Raw genomic sequence first — 27,313 nt, 5'->3', positions numbered from 1 at the left:
CCCACATCTCCTACTGCGGTGGGCTCGCCCCCTTTGGCCCCATGGCCATGCTTGTGGGCGCTTCCTTCCCAGGCAGCTGGAACGATCTCCAGTTTCCAGCAGGAGCTGATTCGATCAAACCAAACCCTCTGGAGTCATCACAGCCCAGTGCGAGGACGCCAGCTTCCCGGAGGCCCAGCACAGAGACATTTTCTGACGAGGTCCTCTGAGCTGCAGGCCTCGCTGAAGAGAAGATGCGGCTTCTCAAGCAGGAAGGCGTTTTGTGGCTGAGTCTAAGTGAAACAGAAGTCGCTTTGTGCACTCTCTCTCTCTCTCTCACTCACTCACACACACACACACACACACACACCCCAGAGTAGGGAAACCGTCATTTTCCTTCTCGCCCTCTGACATCAACCACCTTCTCTGTAGCTACAGTTTCTCTGCCCTCAAATTCATCCCTGGCAATGAAAAATGAGCCTCTCCCCCACCCTTGCTGCTGTCTTTCGCCTCACGCCCCCAGAGAAGAGTTTCTTCGTGTGGCAGCTGGTGAAGGTTTTTTTCCACGTCACATGATCCAGGATGCAGGGGGAGAATCCTTCTTGGAACAGAGATGGGCTCAGAACTGAATCAGATGAGGAGAGATAAGGTGTGCTGTGGGAAGACTATATAAGAATGGACCCAGGGCTGCAGCAAGCACTCAACCGAATGGCCCCTTCTCAAGACACAGCCATGCATGTGCCAGCAGGCTCTGTCGCCAGCCACTTGGGAACCACAAGCCGTGGTTATTTCTACTTCACCACCACGGCGCTGGCTCTGTGTCTCATCTTTGCTGTGGCAACCATCATGATGTTGGTAGTTCAGAAGACGGTAAGTGGACTTCTGGTCACCTTTTTTCTGATTTGCGTTCAGTGTTCCCCAGAGAGAAAGGCTTGAGAAAAAAACAAAAAGTAGCTGAGAAGAAGAAAAAGAAGAAGAAGAAGAAAGAAAAAACCAACATCTGGTACATATATCATGTAGAAAGAGGGAGAAAAGAAACAGGAACTCAACTCTCTGAAATAATTTGGCTTTTAAGAGAAAATATGTTCAGCAGTCACCTCAAAAGTTTGCAGACTCACATGGGCCAGAAGAAGAGACAGGAGCTATTAGTATTAAGAAATTAAGATTTAAATTTTTTGCTGGGCCAGAGATGTGTATCTGAGAAGGAAGTGATAAGGAAATCTGATAACAGATTCACACGACTTGTTACCATGTCTTCTTCAAGGTTCTCTATTCTCAGTCCAAACAGTGTTGAGTTCTCCGGGGCCTCCTCTGTTGCCAAGAGCTTTCTCAACAAGGAGCTAGGTTTCAGTGACCCAGGTGTATACTAGAAGGAGCAAGACAGGAGACCAGGCTTAGGTCCTTAGAGCTAATTAAAGCCTACAAGGCAAGTGGAGGCTTCCTCCTGAGCCACTGCTTGGAAGAGTTTAGGATGTCACGAGAAACCCAGAGCACGAGGGCAGAACATAGAAATATTTGTAATGCCTGTTGCCTCTGAGACTGCTCAGAATACTAAAGCTACAAGCAACTATGGGTACCCACTGTAGAGGCAAACATCTCAGGAAATTGGCTTTGTTTGGAGGAAATGGTAAGATTTGTTGCAAAAACAGAAGAGACAAAGGAGGACACTTCTTCATATTTTAGGAAATTGGTGTTTACAGAGAATCTGGCCAGTGTGCATTTTGTAGAAAATACCATATTGGTGGTATATTTCGCTCATGCGTTTTTTGAATGAAGAGAAGTTTTTGTTATTTTGGTAATTTGAGAACTTGATCCCCCTCGTGCCCTGCCCTGCCAAGGTGAGAATGTTTCTACTTATTCTTTCAGAGCTCCCGTTTTTCTTACAATCCTGCAAGATTTCCGTTTCCCTGCAGTTGTCTTAGGTTGAATGTTCTATACCTCATGGATTGGTGAATGGAACTAGGCTTTAAGAGATTTGGGTATCTGTTTCTCAAGGGTCACCAGCTTTGAAGTTTAAATGAAGCTTTGAGGCTCATACCTCCATAAAAGTGAAAGAAAACAGAGTTACTAACATTTGATTTAGATCGTAAGGTTTATAAAATGCATCCTTGAATGAGTTCATCCATGTATACTAAGAATAATACTTTTGGAAATATTCTAGGGCATTTTTTTTTTTGGTAGAGGCTAGATCATTTCTGTAATTCTAATTTGAAGTAAACCAGAAGTATATCATTTTATAGCAATGGCCAAAGAAAAGAAACTGAAGTGGTCTTTAAGAAGTTTCTTTAGTTAAATGTTGCATCTAGAACTACTAGGAAAGAGAAGGAAGGAAGGAAAGGGAAAGAAAATGAAAGGAAAGAAGAAGGGAAGGAAGGTATTGGGGGTGATGGTGAACTCTAAAGCTGGAGAGAGCTCTAGAAGTGTCCTTATGCAATTCCATTCTTTCCAGAAAGGAACTAGAGTGGATCTTTCTGGCCCATTTTTGTATGTGTGGAAAAGCAGGAACAGAAAGGAGAAGGGGCTTGAACTAAGTCATCCTGAGAAAGTGATAGAGTCAAGACTGTGCTCGATTGTTTAATGAGAACAACACTCCCTTTACCTATCAGCCAGCCACAGAAACACTTAGAAATTTTGTTCCTGCTCCTCTTTCGGGAGCTTTATCTTCTTGCGCATCCATTTCCTTGACTCACTTCTCATATGAGGATATGAAAAGATTCACTTCACAATCTGATTATATGGTTTGGTGGGCTGTGGTTTCTTTAGTCTGGGAGATATCAGTTACTTGCTTAAAAGCTAAGGCTTGTCATACTAATTGTGATATTAAATGTGCAGTGTTTTATACTGCACAATAAACTATCATTTCCAATAAATTATTCAGACATTAACTGTCCTAAGAGCTAAGAAGAGTTATCCCCTTGGGTTATCAAGGAAGGCTTTCTGCAGGAAGAGGGAATGCAGGCTGACATTAGGAATTTAGATAAAAGGAAAGACTCTAATAACAGGACCCCTGGTAAAGAAATCAATGGGATAGGCCTGAGAAACTTAAACTCACATCCCAACTATCAAAAAATGGAATGGGTCGGCGGCTACATAGCACTCTGTGTGAGGTTGGAAGGGGGCAGGGATAGAGTACCATGAGAATGGTTTTACAGCCTAAGAAGTCACAGTTCTAGGTAAGAAGCACATGAACAGATAAGTCTTAAAATATAATAAAACAAGATAAGTCATAATATATAATAAGTGATGGAAGGTTGTTACATAGGGTTTTCATGACACCACAAATGAAGGAGACAGAGTGTTTTCCCAGGTTTCAGAAAAACTTCACTGGAGATTGGAATTCCAGACTGGCTTGAGAAATTTGAAGCAGGTGGGGAAGAGAAATCAGAGGAGAGTGCACTCCTGGCCAATGGTACAGAGAGAAGACACAGGGCCTGTAGGAAAAACCAACAAGGATTGCCTTGAGATTTGGCCTGAAGATCAAAAAACTCCAAGGTCAGACTCCTTGTGCGAGGCAAAGGAGAAACTTAGGTTTCAATCTCAAATGTTTATTGGGCATCTTACGTGTTTCTAAGCATTGGGGATACAGCTTGAACAAAGCTAACAAAATTCCTGCTTTTGTGTTGCTTATAGAACTTATCATGTAGTAATGTCTTGAGAGTCCCTGTGGTAGTTTTCCTTAATTTACAGTTAAACCAGTATACTTGTTATAAAATATTCTATTTATATGGTTTAAGAAAAGTAAACAGTAAATAAGGGAAAAGAAATTAAAACTCACTCACACCCTGCCCGCCCAATCACCATTCCCTCTTCCCTAAGGCAACCACCACTAACAGACTCTTCCTTGTCCTTTGAAAAAATACACAGAAATTTGTGCCTCTGCAAATATATAGTACAACATGTCATTATAGTAGACTCATGTTTTTGAACCTTGCTTTATTGACTTGACAGTGTATCTTGGAGTCCCTTCCACACCAACACACGAAAGTCTGTCTCAGTCTTTGGAAGAGTCACATAGTATTGCGTTGTATGACTGCTTCATAATTTATTTTATCTACCTGGTGAAGGACACTTATATTTTTCTCTAGTCGCTTTACCCACTGTGCACGTCTGCAAGTATATCTGTGGGATAAATTCCTAGTAATGGGAATAGAATGTATATTTTTCGCTTCAATAAATATCATCAGTCAGCCTCAGCAGAGATTATACCAACATACTCTGGAGGCAGTAAAAGTCCTGCTAACAAAGAAACACCTCTTCACATCCATATAGAAAGATAGAAAACTGATTTATTAAGTAAGCACAACAGAGTCCATGCGTATCTGTCAGGATGAAATTTCACAAAATTTGTACAGCAAAACAAATGAAAAACAATAAAATTTGTTTTGTTATGTGACTACCTTCTTATCTCTTCCAGAAACAAAGGGTGATATAAGGAGATGGACTGTCAGGTTGACAGTAGAGGCGTCATTTCAGAAGTCTCTAAAGTCTTCAATCTAAGGGCCAATTCTATAAACCAATTATAAAGTCTTCAATCTAAGGGCCAATTCTATAAACCAATTCTATAAAACTAGGCTTATCCAGTCCCTGAAGAGATTTATTTACATTCCAAAGGGTTAGAACAAGGGCTCAGGATCCTTAGGTTTTCAAAAAGATCCTTTCTAGAAAGAGAAAGCAGCTGCCTCTTTTCCCTTTATAAGTGAAGGAAATTCCTTTTTTTAAGGACTTTACTACTCTCCACCTCCCCACCTAGAGTGCACTGAGCGTCTGGTTAGGTATAGAGATTGTTGGTGGTAGTCGTATGGTTTTTGGTTTGCTTTTATGTTCAGATACAATATAGGGGTGAGTTGAAATGCCCCATGATGCTTCTCTCTACCCATAGTACTGTCTCAATGCATTCAATTTATCAAGTAAAAAAAAAAAAACCCACTGAAAGTCTTCACAGGGGCAAGCCCTGTGTTAGGGTAGAAAGGGAGGACCCATGTGCATGGGACAGAATGCCCCATTTTCTGGGGATTCTCTAAGCAAGGCCCAAACACCCAAGAGCTCAGGACAGAATGTCACAGAATCCCATAGATGGGAGGGGAGGAAGAGTTTCTGTTTGGGATGAAAGGGGGGGGGCTTGCAGAAGTGCTAGAACAGAAGCTGAGCCTCCTCCAAGAATTAGAAGGATGCCCTAGTCCCAAAGTTTTGTTTTGAAATTTTCAAAACCTACAGAAAAATAGAACATTAAACACCCATATAACCTTTCACCTAAATCAGCCGTATTAACATTTTGTCCTGTTTGTGCTCTTTTTATGTGTATAACAGTAAGGTGCAGACGGCATGGCCTGCAAGTGTCTCAGCCCCCATATCCTCCTTACTGCAATGTCACAGCCAAGAGAGTCAATGTCCATTCAATGATAACATCTAGTAATAATGTACGGTCCATAGAACAATGCCCACTGCCCCCTTGTCCAAAAATATCTTCCTCAGCTCTTGTGCCTTGTTTTGTTTGGAGATCCTGAACCCACACTCAGGTCACACACCACATTTGGTTATGTCCGTTTCAGTCTAGAACATTGCTATTTAAAGAGCGGTTCTGGGAGCTTGTTGGAAATACAGAATCCCAGGCCCCATTCTAGACCCACTCAATAAAAATTTGCTTTTTAACAAGCTCCCTGGGTGACTCATAGGCACACTAAAGTTTGAGAATTGATCATCTGACAATTTCTTCTGCCCTTCGTTGTTTATTTCTTAGGACATTGACTTTTTCAAAGGGTCCAGGCTACTGCACTTGTAGAATTGGCCAAGTTTTGGATTTGGCTTAGTGTTTGTTGTGACTACCTTCAGATGAAACTTTTTTGGCAAGAACAGTCCATAGGCAATGCTACATACTTCTTATTGCAGCACACCTAGAGGCATATGTCAACTTGTCCCATTATTGGTGATGATGTTTAGTTACTTGATTAAGGTGATGACCACTGGTGAGCACTTTTTTCTCTCCTACTAATAATTAATCTGTGGGGTAACACTTTAAAGACACACAAATATCTTTAAGTGGTTTAGGCATTCCTCAATGATCTTTGTCTGAATCAGGAAATGCACCAAGGGATGAAAAATGATGATTGCCTAATCCTATCATTCTTTCTGCATTTATTAACTGGTATTCTTCAGTAGGGAAGAGCTCTCCATTGGAAGGTTGGTGGCAGGTGGAGCTGGGGCAGGGCTTTCCAGGTGAGGCAGAACAGTGAGCAGAGGCACAGCCCAGAAGAAGGCAAGCCCAGGTGTCAGGAGACAAGTAGCAGGGCCAGAACAGAAGTCAGCCCAGATTGCACAGGGAACAGCAGGAAGTAGAGGTAGCTGGGAAGAAGCATTGACAGAGGTAGATAAGAGAGTAGGACGCTGTGTCCACCAGCAGAGTAGAAAGATTTCTTAAACCCATGTATGAGCCCAGCCTCCTGTAGCCAGCCATTCCCCATTCCTTGGGGAAGGAAGACTTTGGATGTTCTGATTGCCTAATGAATAACGTCTTTCAGCCCTTGCTACTCAAAGTAACATGGCCCGGCAGCACTGGCATCGTCTAAACACTTACTAGAAATGAAAACCCTAAGGATCCACCCCATACCTCCAGAACCAGAGTTAGCATTTTAACAGGATCCCTAGTGGAAAGAGCACTGCTTTAAGCCACTCTGGTCCTTTCAGCACTGCTTTAAGCTATCCAAAAAAAAAAAAATCTGCCAAAAAAAATTTGTCTTTCTCCTGAAGATTTTCTTTGACTTCCATCTACTTTCTCATTGAGTCTCAGAAGAATTTTCTGCCCCAGCTTCATCCTGCCCTACTCTAGAAAGGAAGCATAGCATGGCATTGAAGAATAGCCTTCCAAGTCAAGACCCTTGATTTGGATCTTTTCCCTGCTATTCACCATTTATAGGACCTTCTGAAATCGCTAAGCCTTCATCAATCACTAACTCTTGGGGTAAAGACCAAATGAAATAAATGCATGGAAAGCATTTAGCCCTGGAGGACTAAGCACCCTCATGAAGTACTTCCTTATGATTGCTCAAAAGTAAGGGAAACATTCCTGGCCAAAAATCTCCATGACCCAGCTTATAAGACAAGGTGAGGCCAGCAAGAAACAGGATATGGAATCTCCCTGGCATATTCCAACCATTAGTTGCCTTTGGCCATTTTCAACCAGAAGGGACATCTTTGATCAAAAGCACAATTGGGAATGCGATTGCTTCCATGCAGCATTGCTCTGTGAAAGGAATGAGTCTTTCAAGGTCTTGGAGCAAATTAAACACATTATCAGGATCAAGAGAATAACCAAAATAGCTATCATTTTTCAAGCACTTGCCAACATGTTATATACAGTATCTTGTGTCTGCAACAAGCCAGTGTAGGGAGGTTGTAAGAAATAGTATCTAGGGGGCAGCCCAGGTGGCTCAGCGGTTTAACACCACCTTCAGCCCAGGGCCTGATCCTGGAGACCCGGGATCGAGTCCCATGTCAGGCTCCCTGCATAGAGCCTGCATCTCCCTCTGCCTGTGTCTCTGCCTCTCTCTCTCTCTCTCTCTCTCTCCCATGATAAAATAAATAAAAATCTAAAAAAAAAAAAAAAAAAAGAAAGAAAGAAATAGTATCTGGGAGGAGTTTGCCTTCCAATCCCAGTGACAAAAGGAAACAGGAAAACAGAGTCGTGGGCAGGCAACATGTTTGGGACTGAGTCATTCCACCTGGGGACAAGCAGGTTAAACGTGATGGTTCCTCCCTCCCTCCACAGAAACATTGTTGGAAATACCCATCAGACACCTGGAGTCTGAAACAAAAGAAGTTCAATGAAGGAAGTACAGCTGATTGTTAGCCATGGAGATAAAGTTTCCTGAGCTACTCAATGAAGCTGAGAATGACAGCCTGGGAGGGTGCATTAGCCTGTGTCTGTGTCCATGTCCATCCTATGCGCAACTGACCTCAAAGCCAAGTTCGCTGAGCAAGATGGTCCATATTTCCCCAGCCAGGACCCAGGTCCCCAGGCAAGACTGGGGAGAGAATGCTAGGACCGGGAGGCACCTTGCCAAAGAGGAGTTGATAGACAGCACTAGATACTGCCTAGGGCATAAACAACTCCCAGAAAATTGTAAAAGTCACATCTCTTTACACCCTGCCTTTCTACAGAATCCTTTCTATAAATGCAAGGATTGCTAAAGAGAGGGGAGAATGAGCGTCTCCTTCCTTGGCTTCCAAAGCTAGCATCTCTCTTGGGGCAGTAGAAAGAACACCAGAGGATTTCAATCCAGGATCTGCCACTGACTCACGAGTATCTCAATTTCCTCTTCTACTAAATTAGCTTGATGAACTGAAAGACATCTAGGTTCCTTCTCTGGCTCTGCTTCTCTGAGCTTTTCTACCGTGGGCAGCCAGGGGAGTGAAGGAGACTTCATCCTAGGAGCTCTCCAAAATAGGAAAAATCACACTTCCATCTTGGATGCCCTGGGCTCTGGGTGAAGGTTTAAGCAACAGGATTCTTTCCTGTACTAAGATGTGTTGTTTTGGGCATACTCCCACCTAAAGTTAGGAAAACAGCCTTCAAGTGACAGACAGAGGCCTCCTCTGGCCCCCATATAAATGAGGTCCTCCTCCCAGATACTATTTCTTACAACCTTGGCCTACGTTCCGTGGGCCAAGAACCTCAGCGTCACCTGGGAGCTTGTCAGAAATACAGACTCTCAAGCTCCAGATAAACCAGCAGAATCAGAATTTGCATCTTAATCAGCTCCTCAGGTGATGCACATAACGTGTGTAAAAGTTTGAGAAGGGTTATTTTGAAACTCTCTTCTTTCATCGTCCTCGCCTCAACTTGGAATTCAATTATATATTTATTTGTATATTTTAAATGACTGCTCTCATGACTAAACCATAAACTCCATGGGACATCTTCCAGTGACTAAAGTGATTCCTGGCACACACCAGACCAGGTGCTCACTCAATATATGCTGGATGTATAAACCCTCTGGCATTTCCCGGACGGCTCGTGGAGGCTGGGATGGCCGCAGTGGTTCTACGCTGCCAGCCTTCTCTCCCTGTCCATGGATGGATATTTTCCTGGGTGACCGATGAATTTAGCCATCTTAGCACCCCATTTAAACATAGATGTTTTCCTCCTATGTGCATTTGCACATCACATCCATTGACGATCATACTTTGTAGCACACTAGCTGTTCCTTAGATTTCGAAATGCTATTTGCAGTCTTGCAGAGCCAACACAGAGGGGAATTTTGTGATGTCAGGTTTTCCTATGACCTGCATGCGTAATTGAGAGACCACAATGCACAACAAAGTTACTTAGGTTAAGAGCTTTCAACTAAAGCAATAAAATCATAGACTATTAGAGCCGAGAGGGAAGGACCTTCCAAGCCAAGTTCACTTCCTTTGCCCTGAAAAGCTGACGCCCTGGAGTATATGCTGACTTCCGCTATCTCCAGAGCAGTGCTATGCCAGGGTTTTGTCTTCGGGAGGCTTCCTCAATTCATTACAACACGCTTGAGCTGGAGAAGAGATCCATTTATGAGAAAATGAGCCCTCGGTGGAAGGCAAAGGAACAGAGGCCCCCATGGAAATGGTGGGATAAAAGGGAAGCTCCAGATGGTTCTAGGTGTTCAGACCGACACTTAGGAAGTAAGATTTGCAGAGCTGCTAACTTCTTGCTCTGGAAGAGGTTGAGGAGTTATTTTCACCCATATCAATGTCACTTCTATCTGGGTCTTTATTAATATTTCAATCCAATGCACTACAGGAGATCCCAATGTGGACAACTCAAAAGAGAAATAAGATACTTTATTCTTTATTGGCAAGACACCTGAGGTGCACCTCCACGGCTGAGGTGGGGAGAAAGGGGAAGGAGGCTCGGGGTGAAGAGGTAAAGAGCAGTGCTCCTTCTGTTACCTACTTGCTCAGAGCACCCCAACAAGACTTCCCTAATAGTATCTCTAATCCCCCAGCCCAGGAGGAGGCTCCCTTTCAGAAGACAAGTCACTTCTATCAACTTCTTACTTACCTGTATAAATATTTATATACATATATTTATGTGTATTAGAGAATAAATAACATAACATGTAATGTGGATTTATAGATACATGATATTCCTTTGAGTTTATATTATATAGTTAAAATTTAGATATGATAATCATATATACATTCATAATAAAGTCACAAAAGCAGGGAGCCTATTTCATTATTTACGGTATCATCACAATGCTTGGCATATAAGCATTCAATTAATTCAGAATTTCCAACCACAGGAAAGATAGAGATGTACCTTCCCAGGTATGTTTGCAGCATATTTTCACTGTTTGATGAATCAAATATGGAAAAAAACCCACATATGTTTATATATTACACTTGCTTGTTCTTTTGTTGACCGAAGGGGGGAAAATATCAAATGTGGAGGTGAAAACAAAAACCCTGGACAGGGCGATGGGTTGCAGATTCTGGTCCCCTGAGCTGCCACAAACTTTTCCTTTTACCCTGCTCAGCCTCCAGTTCCTCGCCTGTGAAATATGGATAGTAAGCCCCTCAAATTGTCTCTCTGATAGGCAAGTTATTGGGCCAAGGGTTGAGAGGAGCCCAGCGTGAACTAGGTCAGTGAATTAATTCTTTTTAACTGAAGAGTCAAATGGAACATGAAGTCTAAATTGCACAGCACTTGGAGGGCAACCGAAATGGAAAAGAAAATGATGAGTTCTTTCCATTCATGACAATCTCACACTGCCTCTTTTTTTCTTTCCTCTCTTCCAGGACTCCATTCCCAACCCACCGGGAAAATTCCCCCTTAAAGGAGGTAAGACCTTGGAATTGGGAGTAAATGTACACTGAATCATATGGCATCACAGTGGGTGAACAGCCAGAAAGATCATAGCAGTGCCCAACAGAAAAGTGGGTGGAGGTGAAGGTGAGGCTGCTCAGAGCTGAGCAGGTGCATCTGGATTCACCCGAGCAGCCTCCCTTGGGCACTCTGGTGGCCGCTGCTCTCCCACTAATGAAGTGGCATAGGCCCTCACATGGACACGGACAGGAATGCAAAGCGCCGTTGTGTTAAAGAGTTTGAAATCTAGAGTCAGGTAAATGTGGGTATGAATCTTGGGTCTACGTCCCCCCTGGGAGCCTCAGGCTTTTTTATCTGTAAAATGGGAATAATGCTACCTACTTCACGAAGGGATGGGAGAAGCCAATCAGATCTTATCCATAAATTGCTGGGCTTGGCCACCGGCACATAGCAATCATTAAATAACTGGTAGTAGTCAAAATGCCTGATGAAGGTAGGGTTGTAAGAACCGACCTCGTCCTCACCAGGGGGTGAGGACGTTTCCTATCATTGCAGGTACTAGTTAATGCATCGTCTCTCTGAGCCCCAGGGGGGATATGCAGAGTTAGCTTAACACTGAGGATGAAAAACCTTGAGATCATGTGGAGAATGTTTTCCTTGAACAGAAGAGGAAAAGTAAGACCCAATGAAGTGTCATGTCCAAGGTCATGTGGAGCCAAACCCAGAAGCCAGATGTCCTCATGTGTTATCCATTGTTTTTTCCACCCCAGAACATGAACCCACCTCCACCCCGTAAACTTTTGAACCTAGGCAGCATCACAGCGGGATAACCAGACAGCCCAGAGAAAAAAAAAGTTAAAAAGAAAGGGTGAGACATCATAGAGCTAGAGACACCAGGGCATCCATGGGCCCGGAGGACACAAGTGTCTGAACACAGCCCCACAAACCAACAGCGTTCCACTTGGAGTTTCCCTCAGGAAGCCTTAGGCATGCCTTTCCTGCTACCTACCACACAGAGAAGGAAAATCCCCAAACAAACAAGCATTCTGGATCTTTCAAGGAAGACTGATAATTACAGCTTCATCAACAGTATGTTAACCCCGCCTGGAATTACTTCACAAGCGACCTCAATTCCCATAAAGCCTCTGTCGTGCAGGGGAAGCCCTTGGCTCTGAAAACCAGAAGGCACAGCTGTGGGTCCACACATCTTTATTTCTAGAATGAGGTGCGAGGCTGGATTTGGCCTACAGGGCAGACAGAAGTTGAGAGCCTTATTATGGAAATAGCACAGGCTCTGGAGTCAGAACATGGGACACACGTTCTCATGGAGCCTTGCAGGAAACCCGGGCACACTGAGTCACTGTCCGTTTTCCTCCTCTCCTCCGTCCATTCCACCACCGCATCCACTCGGGTCTTCCGAGTAAGACCAGAACTTCTCACCTCTTGAGAGAGAGGGAGAGAGGCCGTCTTGGACAGGAACAGGATTCAATGACAAGGGTAGTTCTGATGAGACAATGGGACCCCCTGCCGTTCTGGATCACAGGTCCTCTACCTGTAGAGCCCAGCCTTCACAGGTGGCCAAGCACCGGGGCTCTCACTGCTGGCTCTGTCCCTATGACGGTTTTCACCAGCCCAGCCTGAAATAGAAAAGAGAAGGACAAGGTAGCCCTTCTTCCCACGGCCACCTATTTTCAACATAAGGGGCACCCCTCTCCTCTGAGAGCACATCCTTCCCTAAAGCATAAACACGTCCTTCCTTTTACAACCTGAAGCTGCTACGGAGGCAAGTTGAGTTCGCTTGCTTTTTGCCCGAGTGATTTTGTTTTGTTTTGTTTAGTTTTCATGGGCACAACAGACAGAAACCGAAAGCTGCCCGCCCTATATTGGTCACTGAATTTTCATTTAGGGGTAAATTTCTCTGGCCCCTGAAACCCAAAACTGTGGGAGCCATGGACTAGGCCCCTTATCAAATCCCTTTTTATCTTGCCCGTCACTGCGTCAGAGCATGCACTAATCCAAGGCCCACCTCAGTCTACAAGTCAATGTTTCTGCAACCAGGTTTTAGAAATGTTAATAATAATCCCCACCGAGGCTAGGAAACTTTTGTCAGGGATCTTCCCGTGCCTTGTCTGGGTTGCTCTTAGCCTTGATCCTGTAAGCGAGCAACACAGGGATTAGAGTTTCCAGATGGCAGGTGAGAAGCTGAGGTCCAGACCGTCAAAGTGACTTCGCTAAGGTCAGCCAAGGAGCTGATGGCAGAGCAGGGGTCAGCAGCTAGGGCTCCTCTCTGTTCCCTGCATGATGTGCTTCGGCCATGCAATGCGAGCGACCAGCTGCGACGTGCTCCCTGGCTGTCCCCTGTTTGTAATGCACACCCACCTTTCCCTCAACCACAGGCAAACTGTAGACACGGCACTAGGGTGAGGTCAGAAGCTGTATTACAATGGAGCTGTGTTTCTCTGGGCAAGTCTTTCCTCGTCCTAACAGCAAGGTTCCACTAAAATGAAATGAGAGGGGCCTTCCAGCTTGGACACTTCATGATGCTCCGATTCTTTTGTTTAAGGTGTGAATATAGAAGAAAACAAATCTAACCATCACCTTGAGGAAGTCCGTAGCCACAGCCCCCTTCCCCAGTAAGCCCCCCGTAAGCAGATACAGGCAGCACATTGCCCCTTTTAAAAAGCCATTGTGAGACATCTGGCAGAGGGGAGCCACCTCCCAGAAACCCCTGGAGGAAGCTCCAGAGGCAGCATGTGGTTTGTCACTTGGGGGAGGGGGGCGGAGGGGACAAGGGCAGGAGCCAGACACTTTCTAGGGAGCCCTCTGTCATGAGCTAATGCAAACTGTACATCCTCAGCAGGAAGCGGGCCGCAGCCCGGAGTCTGGGAAGCAGAGCCAGGTACACACACACTCAGGTATCAACCCAGGATGACACGTAGCTGCAGGATAACCATTGGAAAACCAGACTTTTTTTTTTTTTTTTTTTTGTAATGAAAGGATTTCTTAGTCCCAACATAAGCTTCCCATTCTGGCCGGGAGACTGGTCACCAGCAGAATGCCACCTCACACTCATTCCACAGGACTAAGGCCATGGTGGGCCATTCTGGGGGTTCAGCAGGGACTGTGGGCCAGGAAGACCATGGGGAGGAGAACCTGCCCCACATCCTTCTCCTCTCATCTAGAAAATGGAGTTTTTCTATTTGTTTGTTTTTTTTAAGATTCTATTTATTTATTCATGAGAGAGGCAGAGACACAGGCAGAGGGAGAAGCAGGCTCCTTGCAGGGAGCCCGATGCGGGACTCGATCCCGGGACCCCAGGGTCACGCCCTAAGTCAATGGCAAACGCTCAACCCCTGAGCCACCCAGGCACCCCTAGAAAATGGGGTTAATAAGGACCCCCCCCACCCGGATCCACCACAAGGGTGACAGGGGACAGCCGACACGACCTTTGTCTCTACCTGGCTGAGCCTACATCCTTGGGACACGAGAGCCACTCTGTTCTTTCATTTCCAAATGAAATGACTCCGCCCCACCCCACAAGGGGTGAGCAAGCAAGGGGGGGGGGCTCTGGGGAGAGCCTGGGCTTCCTGCTGCTTCTCCTCACTTCTTATTCTGATTTTCTGCTTCTGCCGCACTTTGACTCTCCCACGCGCCCAGCCGGGTTTGGTGTGACTTAGGGTCCCGGAGAAGGCAGTAGGGCGGTGCATTCCATCCCGGGCCTGCCTTGTAAGACTTCTGTCGCTGCAGCCCCTGGGACTGTCTCGAAGGACAGCCCTCCGCCCTGGGGTTCAGCCCCCCGCCCGCGAGTTCCCCCACTCTCCTCTTACCTAATTGTCCTCCCCAGCCCCAGCCCCTCTCCTCACACACTCTGCCTTTATTTTATAAAACGGGTTTGGCCACCTCGGTGTGTGGGCCTGGGCCTTCCCAACATCCCAACCACTAAATGACAATCCTTCCCACACCACAGGATTTCTGTAGACAACTTTTCAGCCGGTTTGTCTTGTCTTCCCCACTACATGTGTACGAGGCTCTAAGGGGGTGAAAACAGCAGATGCCAAGGGGCACCCACCTGTGCCCGGCGCTGGGCTGTGCTCAGACTCCCCCGGCAGTCCTCACAACATGCCCCAAGGATCTTACTCTCCCGGGTGACGGGGACCGAATCTGGAGCACAGAGAGGTTACTGACTTGCCCAAGCTTGCACAGCTGGTAAGAAATGGGGCAAGACCTCAAGATCCAGGCTGAGTCACCTTGGAGCACTCTTGCTTCTCCTGGACAATGTTGCCAGATGCTCAGTAAAACACCGCTGTGGTCCCTCCAGTTGGTTGTCCAAGGCTGGGCACACTTCCAACCCTATGGCTTCCTGGGCACCCGCTCCCACAGCTCTTTGCTTTCTTGTTCTGGAGCTCTGCAGCGGTGGGGGGGGCGTAAACAGCCCGTGGCAGGGGGTCTGGCCTCCAAAAGTAAGCCCTAGCTTTGAGGTTGAGGCATCATGAGGCCGGAGGACTCCTTGTCGGCCTTTCCTGAGAATGTCATGGGGCCCCAGGTTCCTGGAGGTCCCGAGGTGGGGGAGGGGGGACCAGTGGACAGACCACATGTGGGTTCTGCAGCCCCTTTGGCACATTCTTGGGCCTCCTCTGAGCACCTTCTCCCGAATCCAGTACCCAGCTGGAGACAGGGGGGCGCAAAGACAGAGAACCAGGTTGGACTTTGGAATACCCACTTTCCCATCCTGGGACTTGAAACAATGCATTCTCCCTCTCGGGGGCTGGAGTTTCCTACTGTCTAAAATATCAAGAGTGAGGGAACAAGCCAGACGGCCTGACCCTGGCGCGGATCTTGCTTCGAGTATGACACTCCTGGGATTAGACAAGGGGACCGCTTAACCGTCCTGGCAATCTAGGATTGCCCTCTCCACTCCCTCTGCCCAAAAGAAAATGTGGGCATTAAACAAGCTCAAGTAAGGTTGGCTCTCCACCGTACCTAGTGAACCCGCCCACAGACAGGCAATATCCCTGCTGTCGTGTGGCCGTGTGCGATCCAGAGGCCGCAGCCCCACCGGGACGCCACGCTGGCAGCAGCAGAGGCAGGTAGCGAAGGAGCAGCCCCCGCACCCCCAGAACAGCTGAAAGCAGCAGAGCCCTCACTTCTATCCGATAGATTGTTCTGGTTCTCCATTGCCCAATTCAACAGTTGCCATGTGCCTTTTTTTTTTTTTTTTGGACTTTTCCCAGCAAGAGGGAGTACTTCTTCTGCTCAGGGGGCAAATTGCTTTTCAGATAGTCACAGGCCTTAAAGAGCCTATTTGCTTCTCCATGTGCTTTAAACACACGCAAAGCCCACTTTTACACTGACTTTCTCTTAAGGCAGAGCTAACAGGAGTCCGGAATCTCTCCACAAGAAATAAGCTAGAAAAACAGGCCACTCAGAATTAAGTGGAATAGAGTCCTGCAGGGGCCATCCAGAGTGCCAAAGCAACCCGTTTGTAATCCGCGTCCCCCGCTGCCAGGGAAAGGGACGGAGGGAAAAAGAGACGGGAGCAGAGGAAAACATACTCAGATCGCTGAGAAACATATTAAAATTTATACTTGAATTTAGCACACACAAGCTGCAGGTCTCTAAATCTAGAAGAAATCCCCATCTTTCCAATACATCAGGGAAGGAAAAAGGACAGAAAGAGAGGCAGGGGAAGGGAGGAGGGACAGAGGGAGAAAAGGAAGGACAGAGAGAGAAAGCGGAATGTGGATGATGTATTTCACTCAATCTTCTGGATGCCGCCTGCGTTGGCTTGAATTTCTACAGGCCCAGTAGCACGAGCCCTGGACCTGGGAATGGGAGCCAACCATCACCTAGCATCTTTTGGGTGCTGGGCACCAAGCTGGTTGCTAGGTATTATCCCATCTGACCTTCCAGAAATTCTTCAAGGAAGATTGTTACTATCCTCACTTTGGGGAGGATTCAAAGAGGCTGGGTGACTTACGCAAAGCCACACAACTCAGTGAAGTTGCAGAGATAGAACGTGAACCCAAGCTTGTTTGATCCTAAGCCTGACTTCCTAAGTGTGTATCATACCTCAGCATCTAGAATAGCTAGGAGGTTTAAAAAAAAAATACTTAAAATGTTAGCAGCTTTTACCATGTAAAATCAGATTCACTTTGCCTTTTGAATTATATACTTTATATGCTTCTTAACTACCCCCGATAATACCAATTCCACCTGCATTTAGATTAAGTGAATTCCAAAAAGTCAGATAGTCAGATAGGTTTATCTTACATACTGCAACAGCTCAGGATTGAGAAGACTCCAACATTCTAAAAAAGCTGTCAAGAAATTCAAGTGAATTCCAGCTTGACCTCAATTTGTACCTACTGGTCATGTTCTATGTGCTTAACACTGAGCACACGGGGATGAGTATTTTCCCCAAGTGCTGTTTGTAAATCCAGAGTCACCTTGTTGTCCTTTGTTTAACACATAACCCATCTTGGAGTCCTTCCACCACTAGTTGGCTTTGTGGCATCGAGGGAATGGTCAAGTTGAAGACAGCTCAAATGACCCTTAGGTTGAGGATTCACTTTAATTCCCAATTCTACTGATAATGGAGCGACTGTCCCCTAGATGTCACTGTTGGGACTCTCCTGGATATTCCACCAGAGGAAGGGACTGCCGGGACCTTGGTAGATACCATCATTAAGATAATTCCTCTGCTTCTTGAATGGCTTAAAATATTTTCAACAGTTGGAAGGAGCATTCTACACACACTTCCGGAAGCCATCAGGTGGCCTCAAACATTCATGCACATAGTTGAGAAACTTCAATCTATCAGACAATGCCCTGAACTTTGCTTTTCTGAGCATTTCTTCAGCCAGCTGGCTCTGCTAGGTGGCATGGCTAAACTGTCTACTATAAGATGGAAAATGGGAGTAGGGGAGGAGGGGGATACTATTTCCTGAATATCTCCTCTAAGCCACATGCTATATTGGCTACTTTACATCCATTGCATCTTTGCAACAACCATCCATTTGGGTTGATTATTATCATGTGAATGTATAGGTATGCACTAACTGGGGGTCAGTAAGGAGAAGTGACAGCTAAAAGCCTTGACCAGAGCCCAGGTGCTCTTTTTTAAAAGATATATTGTGTCTGTCTTGTCCTAATACCAACCTGGAAGGTACCTGGCACTCTGACCACATACCATCTGGCCAGAATGGTTGGTGTGGTTTGTTTTGCCACCTTGGGCATTGTTGCATCTTGATGGAAGCCTAATCAAGGCGTATGACTTATGACTTGGCAGGGTTCGGCACATGGTCCTGAAGTCACCTGCTGGCATTCTTCTGCAAGAGGAAGCCAGAAGGCTCATTAGTGCTCTTTTCCCAGCACCTCCAGCTGTCTCGTCAGTTTTTAGTCCAGTGTGTATGGCGACTGCAAACCCACTTCATCCTACATTTAACCCTCCCTCCTCCATGGAAAGACTAATGGAAGACAGAGCCCTGGACTAAGAGTCAGGAGACATTTGCTCTGGACCCAGCTCTACCACTAATCTATAGTGACATCTTGGGCCAGACCTTCAGTTCCTCTGGGTTCAGTGTCCCCACTCATAGAACAGGGTCTTGGTTAAGTTGGCATCAAAGGCCCTTTCAAGTCCTACATCTTGAGATCCCAAGGCAAGAGCCAGTCTTTAGGTTGCCATTATGCTGATTTCTAAAACATGCTGTTTTCTTTTTTTTAAGATTTTATTTATTTGAGATAGAGAGAGAGAGAGCATGAGTGGGGTGGGAGGGGCAGAGGGAGAAACAGACAACCCCCGCCCCCGAGCAGGGAGCCCAACCCAGGACCCAGAGATCATGACATGATCTGAGCTGAAGGCAGCTACTTAACCGACTGAGCCACCCCGGTGCCCCTAGAACATGATCTATTCAACTACTTAAGCAACATTTCTCTCTCCCTAGCTCTCCTGTGAAACTGGACAAGAGGGTTTCATTGGCACATACTCCTCTCCAGTCTTCCAAACAATGCCCAGAAAAGTTTCATGATCCTAGAGGAGGCCAAGTCTAGGCTAATAAATCTTGCCCATTTAAAGGCCTTGGTCCTTAGAAAAATTCAGAGTACTTAAGTTGATTGAAAGATAGAATACCCCCATAGAAGAGGTAAGGTGTTCAGACTCTAGTCTACCTCTGTCGCTAATTCAGGGGTGACCTAGGGCTAGTCGGCCATGAGGGTAACACTGGGGAGCACATGTGTTATATGTTTACCAAGACTGGACCATGTAACCTCTCAAGGAACTTCCATTTCTACAAACCATGCAAATTCTCATAGAATCAGGCTGCTCATAACTTAGATTGTCCCCAGATCTAAAATGTCCTCTTCTACCACTGCAGGTGTCTAGAAATCTAAATGTGTGAAGATAGTCTCCTAGATGGGATAGAGCAACATGCCCACTAAGACAGACAGTTGGAACGGGGACTGACTTTCCCCCTGCTGCAGCAAGCCTGGCCACGTATAGCTGAGTCTACACGGCCTGCTACAATAAACTACAAGGGCCCCTTTAGATGATCAAATCCCCACTGCTTTTCATCTATCTAAGGACACTAGGGCCCAGAGAGGGGAAATTCCCAGATTCTAACTCCCATGCCGTCAACTCAGCCATGACTTGCAAACAGTTCTTATTTCCGCCACCTGAGCAGTCAGTTCTTCAAACTAAGACCCACCCCCCTCCTGCCCCAGACATCGAATTCATCTGGGAAATGAATGCAACAGGGGTGTTTTGCTCCCCTACTCCCAGCATTCAAAAATTCCAGGGACATCAGAGGGTTCCAGCTGCAGGTAGCACTACCTATTTGTAAATCACTCCTTCCTGTCTTCATAACCAAAAAAGAAAGTCATATCATGGACACACAGGGTGATGACACATGGCTGGCGAAATGCCCATCTGGCTCTTGATAAGAGCCTCATGACCCTCAAAACAGCCCAGCGCATGTTTGAATAGCACTAACTGGTCAAATATTTGGGCTGTGTGTGTCCTTAGAGAAGGTCTTACCATTGCCTCATTTGAGAAATGGGGACAAGGGCAATGTCAGTTATGAGCTGAGTGCGTCACCTCTTCAAACTTCCACATAAAGCCTTGGTGTCTGGGCCCCACCAAGCAGACTGCACCACCTTCCTGCTGACAGCCTGTCAGATGTGAAGGGCCAACAACCATGCCCTCTTCCAGGCTCCTCTCCACATTCAACTGCCCCCTTCCACCCACAGCTTCTCCAGTGTCCCTTTCCCAGGCCCTTTCCTTCAGGAAGTTCCAGCAACACCATTCTCAGAGAGGGTTGCCCATGTTTTTCCTTTTGCTTGAAATCATCTAAAAGTTTCTTTTTTTTTTTTTCATCTAAAAGTTTCTTAAAGAAAAACTAAAGTACACCTTGCCATTTGACTTCAGGAAACACAAATGCTTCAGAATGAGTGTTATGTTGGTTGGGTTTTTTTTCCGTCCTTGGGTTTCTCAGAATTACAGCTGAGGTCAACCAACCAAACATACAAAGACCAAAGGGGAAAGAAAAAACAGAATGTGTATGTGTGAGAGGCAAGCCCCAGCTTGTACTTCTCTAGCCACCTGTTTACAGAAGCTCACCTGACAGATGCCACCACAAGTGACATGATGTGAGGGGGCCTCCAGCCAATGAGCAGAGCCTGTTCTTGGCATGATGTGTTGGCCTCGGCCCAGGGCATGAGTCTTGTCCTCTCCTTTAATCTAAGCTAACCTGAAGAACTATGGGAAAATGAGGCTGAGTGTTATTCCAGCCCTAAGGGGAAAGGCAAGACGAGCATCCCCATTCACCTCACTCATACCAGAACCCACCTGACCTCCATGGAGGGAAGTAAGAGGGAGAGACTGGATGATTCAATTCAACAAACATTTACAGAGCATCTCCCGCCCTGAGCAGTGGGGATATATAAATAGTTGTCTCTGCCCTGAGAGTTCACAGTCTAATGGAGGAGGCAAATAGGCAAACAGAAGGAAGGTCAGAGATGACTTCAAGGCCATGCTTTAAGTAAGGAATAACTTTCCCAGTGCAAGGGGGATTCCAGGTGGTGAGGCAAATTAACATGTGTGTTTGGAGGCACCACGGCTCCCAAACACCAATACAACCATCAGTAACCGGCCCTGGGCATTCAAGTCAGACAGCCTGAGTTTGAATCTCACTCTACCACTGACTAGCTGTGCAAACATGAATGAGTAATTAACGTTTTAAAGCCTCGGCTTCCTTACGTACAAGACAGAAATCACTGTAGTACCTTTCTCATGCGGTGGTTGTAGGAATTAAGTGAAAGACTGGATGCAGCATGCTTCACAGAGTACCTGGGAAATCGCCATCCCTCAGTATGTATCAGCTCTTATTATTGTCTGCACTATTGCTACTACTATCAGGATCAAGAGCACAAGGGAAAGAGGGATGGTGGAGGTGAGACTGGAGAATGCAGGAGGGACAGAAGAGTAGGGACCAAGAACACCTGTGGAGGATCTTGGCCCCAATCCAGCAGGCACAGTAAGGTCAGAAAGGGACTCCCAGCAGAGAAGAGACACGGCCAGGTATGCCTCGCTGCATTTTTTTTTTTTTCTGATTCAATGTTTCACATCCCCAAAAAAGGGGACGCTGGCCAGGGGGACTCTCCTAACAGCACTCACAGTGCATTAGAAAATAAGCAGCCCTCATGTTGTAACTGATTCTAACACCTCAAGAGTGAGGGCTGTGGCTGAAACAGGCAGGACAAGAATGCCAGGTAAAGAGATGGGATCAAAAGAATGGCAGCTGGCCTACCAGCCCTCATCACCAAGGAGACCTTTGGGCCAGAGCATCTTTATGGGTTGAGGGCAGACAAGGATGAAAACTGCCCCCTGGTTCTGCAGGGGTTGCTGCGAGCAGTGAGCTTGTTCAGACAGCAGAGGGAACTGTTCACTTAACTTCCAACCTCTTCAAGGCTCCACGGGGAAGTGAGGAAGGCCAGGAGGCATTTCCTCAAGCCTGGAGCAGACAGGCAAACGGGGGGATATCGTGAGCCCAACAGATACCCCTCAGAGATCCAGTGAGCAAACACATCAGAGTGTGGCTGCTTCAACTGAACAGGCCCATGGCTGCCTAGACTCTGATGGATGGATTGAACGGTCACTCTGATGCCATCATCAAAGAGATCTCCCAGTTTTATAGATAGGAAACCAACATCCAAAGAGAAGAAGGAATTTACCCAGAGTAAGTTGAATTCATGAGTCACTACAGGAAATGTATAACTTGGTTCTTCGCATATAAAATTGTTTTTATAATAAGAAGCTGCTAAGCCAGCATCACCGGTGAATATATTAAAAATATTTTTATTTCGTAAATACCATAATGACATAAACACTGTCTTTTTCCCCTGCCAAGGAAGCTCCAGATAGCAGCCTTCCTGCTTAGATCTCTATAATCCTATATCCTCTTAAAATTGAGCACAGGAATGTATTTATCTCCACTGTCCAGTGAATGGCTTTGTGGAGGAAAACTGGTGCCTGGAATCAGATAGACATGGGGGTGAATCTCAACGTTACCACCAACTTGCTTGACCTCGTATCATTGACTCTATCTAGGCATCAGTTATTCAGAGAACTAGATCAGCAGAAATATGTAAAAGTGCACATATTAGTATCTGGTGCACTCTCAAAGGGAAGATAGCAGTAATTACTATTAGTACTATCATTCTGAGCACCACTGCCTGGCTGAGTGATGTGGGACAATATACTTAATCTGTCTGGTCCCCAGGCTTCTTTCCACCTGTAAAAGGAACTTAATACCATTCTCATAGAGTTGCTGCAAGGATTAAGTGAAGTAGATAAAGGAACAAGAAGGGCACCTGGCACATATGGGCACTCAGGTCATATTTGGTTTTCTTCCCCCAACTTCTACTCTTTTATAAAAGCCAAGTGGAAGTAACTAATTTAAAGAATCCTAAAGTACTTGATGGCAAAATGAGAAATAAACAGGCTTCCTTTTAGGCCCCCAAATGGAAACAGAACACACTAACTGCCTCCATCAAAGAGTCATGGAAAAAGATCTGGTGTCTCCAAGTCCCCAGAGCAGAGAAAGACATTTAATGTGTGGCCTCCTTTTTTTTTTTTTTTTTTTTTTTTAGGGAATTGCTCAGAGGACATCTCATGTATACTGGAAAAGGCTCCATTCAAGAAGTCATGGGCCTACCTCCAAGGTCAGTAACTGAATCCAGAAACTCTAGCCATATGAGGGCCACTTCCTATGGCCCTTCTGAAGCTTCCAAGCCAGAGATCACGAGTAGAAGCCCATGGCCAAATATGACCTGCAGATGTGGTCTGTAGCCTGCATGCATATTTTTTATAATTTGAATTTCAAGACCTTAGTAGGAAAGGGGAGGAAGCCACAAGACCTCTCCCCTCTCAGCCTTCTTCACTCTTTTGTGTTGCCAACCTGGCCTCTGAAGGCATTTGTGTCTGATCCCCAAGCACCCTCTCTATTCAGTCACCTACAAATCTGGGGCCAAGGAAAAGCAAGTCTGCTTTTCCTCATGAAAGAGAAGCAGGCTCTTGGTCTCTGCCTCTGTCCAGTTATTCACAAGGAAAACATAAAATTGCCTTGTCCCCAGATTGACAGCTTAATGACCGTGCTTGCACGCGGCCTATTTGCATATTGCAGTCTGCTTCAGGTAAGAGGCCCCTTATAAAGGAAACAATACAAGGCACTTACACTGGGAAAGCCGAGATATGGAGAGGATGGCCAAGATTCTCTGAATAGCCATTCTGCCCATTTTAAAAATTCAATTTTGCTGCTAGATTAGTTCTCTCTCTTCAATTGAATTGCAATGAGGTTTAAAGAGAAGGCATGGAAGCAATTAAAACGAAGGCCAGCTTTCCAGTTCTGAAAGGCACCCTGACTAATCAGTGCTGATTTTCACTTGTTAGGACTCAGAGAGACTTGGCTTTCCACAGGAACATGTCGGCTCACAGGGTCGGCCAATCCTCTGCTTCTCTAAAAATCCCAGCTGGGAAGAGCCCCTTAGTGTACACTTGTACAGTTATGCCTGGCTGCCCTTTTGAAGAGAGAAAGACATTTAAAAATTGAGACAAGAAATTGTTAAAGGATCCATCTTCATGTGAAAATCAACAGATTCTCCTGCACATCTTAATGCCTAATTTGGTTATTAATTGAATAAAACTAAATAAATACCATATTTCGGATACTTTATGCAATGTCTACCAAAGAGCAATCCCTTAGTGATAAAGCTTTGATTGAATGATTGAATGAATGAATGAATGGTCCAGAACTTGTGGGGACTATAGTCCAGGAGCTCATGGTCTGAAAAGGGAAATAGAATAATTATAACAATAACAGAATACTATAAGGTAACACATAAGTAGAAAATGATTCTATACGAGGTAGCGGTCCATTACCATGTGTGCTCTGGCCCTCCAGCTTTAAGCATTAGAGAAAAAGAAGAGGGGTGGTTTTGCACCTGTGCCTTGAATATTAAGCAGCACCTAGAATGAGTAATATGGAAGATATTCCAGATGGTTGGAATATCAGGCAATGTTATAGAAAATACAGATCTCGAGTGGGAAACCTTGAATAAAAATTTCACATTTTGCAATCTGCACCTGAAATATGTCCAATAATTCTGTCTTTTTGTCCTTCTCTCCCCAGTGTCCAAGCATATAAACAAATCCAAGTTATCTTGGAACAAAGATGGTATTGTCCGTGGAGTCAGATATCAGGATGGGAATCTGGTAATCCAGTTCCCAGGTTGGTATGTCATCATTTGCCAACTGCAATTTCTAGTAAAATGCCCAGAACATTCTGTTGACCTGAAGTTGGAGCTTCTCATCAACAAAGATGTCAAAAAGCAGACGCTGGTTACAGTGTGTGAGTCTGGAGCGCAAACCAAGAACATATACCAAAATCTCTCTCAGTTCTTGCTGGAGCACCTCCAGGTCAACAGCACCATATCAGTCAAGGTGGATAAATTCCAGTATGTGGATACAAACACCTTTCCTCTTGAGAATGTGTTGTCTATCTTCTTATATAGTAGTTCAGACTGAACCATTTCTTCTGGCCTTCAGGAAGAAAGCAACTCTCTGCCATACAGTACTTCATCCATCCAAACACTTGGGGAAAAAGAAAACTCTAGACCAAGACTGAAACCACAATGGGTATTAAATAATATGCTTCTCCTCTGTCTCTTGGGAAGATACGGGTCCAGGGTTTAAAAAAAAAAAAAAACAGTTTTGAGTGAAATGTCTTTCAAATAGAAGGCAGAGAAGCAAGGCAGTATGGTGGGAAAAGCCCCACATGGGTATCAGAAGGGATGGATTTATCCCCTGGCCCATCCACTAACTCACTGTACAACCTGGAGCTACTCCTTTCCCCTCCCTGGAACTCTGGATCCATAACTAAAAAAATGAAGGGGCTGGATTTGAATCTCTCCAAAATCTCTTCCAACTCAGAAGACCAGGATCTTTCACCCCAGATCTGCCAACTAAGATTCCAAGTGGTGTTCTAGAAGCCCCCAACCAAAGGAAAGGCCCTCAACTCACTCCAGTGTAAATCCAATGATATGTTAGGATCTGGCTGCATGTCACCTCAACAGAGTCAGAATTTGGGGATGAGGTTCAGTGTAAACGGTGGGATGTGAACTGTGGGATCTAAAATGTATAAAAGAAAGGACTGTCCAACTGATCATCCAAAATCTAAAAAGCCTCCTGGTATTTGGAAAACCATCTGACCAGGCTTGACTCCATTCAAGTTCAGACTGACAATACATCAACAACAGACAGCTTTCATTTCCTGTAGGGAAGGGCTGTGCATTCAGCAAGCACTCCATCAGCATGCTGATGGTAGTGCGGTGGTCATGGTAATGCGGCCATTTGGTCAGGGATCAGCTACTTTCATTTCTCACATGATCTCTCTCTGCTCCCTGCTTCAAATGTCTCTCAGGAAATCATTTCTGTGGAGGGTTATTAAGGCCCCAAAATGTTGTTGATAAATGATGATGACCCTGCAAATGGTGAAGACTTCTGAGCAATGGAAACCTCCTCTCCTGACTTGGGTAGCCATGAGATTTCTCTAGCTACACCAACCTGCCTTGACATCTGTCCTTTTACAAAGGAGCACCTTACCTGTATAAAAGGACCATTGCCCTTGAAGTATAAAGCTCCAGAGTTTATACTTCAGAAGCAAAAGGGACCCTCAACTGCCATGCAGAAGAAGGGAATAAAATTTGCATTTTTTCTCAAAAAAGGAGGAGGGAAAAGAAAAATGTAGGAAATCAGGAAGGTTTGTCAGAGAAAGACTATAAAAAATTTAAAAGAAGAAAAGAAAAAAAACAGCAGTGTTGGTATGGATGAGAAGGACTTGGGAAAATAAAATAACGAGGGGAAAAATTGAAGTCATTTGCTGAGCAGTGTGCTATGTCAACCTCCTCCGAGGTCTCCTCTATGAAATATTCAGTAAAGTCTACATTTCTCCTAATGCTTTCTATGACTAGATTCTTTGGGAGGAGCGGGCATTGGAAGCAGTGTTCAATTCAGCAAACTAAGTATATAGTAAACACAGAAACAGGTTTTGAGGACCCCAAACTAACAAGTAAGGGAGCGCTGGCATTTGAGTTATACCCTAACTCTGAAGGACAAATGAACCTTGCTTAAGCCAACTCATGCATTCTTGAAAAGGTATCTGCAATCTAAGCTTGTGTACACTAAGCAAATTTTCTACTGTCTCATACTCAAATTTGAGAAAGATTCCATCACTTCTCTGAGCAGAGGCACCTGACTTTTATTCTTGAGTGGTTCCTACTCTCAGTCTCTGTCAAACAACACTCTGAAAGCCAATAGCTGAAGACACAGGGGGCACAGCATTTAAAGGAGCCTCATAGCCAGACAAACAAGTAAAAGAGAATAATCGCTAGTAACTCAACTGAAAATAATAGGGAGTGGATAAGCTGGAAACCAGGTTCTGTTACTCCCTGAGGATTGACCAGCCCCTGGGAATGTGATTGCATTTACGCAAGTAAAATAAATAATTTTTCTAACTGGGAACTAAGGTACCCAATACATATGGCCCCTGGGACAAAAACCTGGAGTTCACACACACACACACACACACACACACACACACACACATCCCACGGTATACTTGCAGAAAGTGTAGAAAGGGCAATGTGTACGTTGATATGAAACAAGTCAGTGTAGACTAAATATGTTCCTTCCCTTGGGGAATTCATAAGACTTTCTTTCTCCACATTTAGTAACTTTTTCTTCGCCCCATCTGTCTATCATCCACTGATGCCTCCTTAACCTACCCTATTCCCTCTCAGAATTCCCCAGTCACACAAAGGTTGGCTCCGGGGAGGTCCCAGCACCCCCAAGAGGGTTGATAGGAACAGGCTCTAAAGGGAGGAAATGCTGAGGGAATTTGGGCAGAATTTACCTAACAGGAGAGCCTTTCAAAGCCCCTGGAATACCACTGATTATTCTGGCACTTACATTAAGAGGATTGA

At 45.3% G+C, this 27,313-nt stretch overlaps 1 protein-coding gene across 1 annotated transcript; it reads left to right on the top strand.

The window, feature by feature from the left end:
* The first annotated feature begins 286 nt into the window (after positions 1–286).
* On the top strand, positions 287–26,286 carry TNFSF8 (TNF superfamily member 8). The gene is made up of 4 exons (XM_025432950.3): positions 287–849; positions 10,753–10,795; positions 22,925–22,996; positions 24,463–26,286. The coding sequence occupies exons 1-4, from the start codon at positions 655–657 to the stop codon at positions 24,855–24,857; spliced, it is 705 nt and encodes a 234-aa protein (XP_025288735.1). The 5' UTR covers positions 287–654; the 3' UTR covers positions 24,858–26,286.
* Positions 26,287–27,313: the final 1,027 nt, after the last annotated feature.

Source organism: Canis lupus, chromosome 11 (assembly GCF_003254725.2).
Source record: "Canis lupus dingo isolate Sandy chromosome 11, ASM325472v2, whole genome shotgun sequence".
Taxonomy (NCBI): domain Eukaryota; kingdom Metazoa; phylum Chordata; class Mammalia; order Carnivora; family Canidae; genus Canis; species Canis lupus.
The sequence above is the reverse complement of the archived record's forward strand: the minus strand, read 5'-3'. Positions and strand labels throughout refer to the sequence as shown.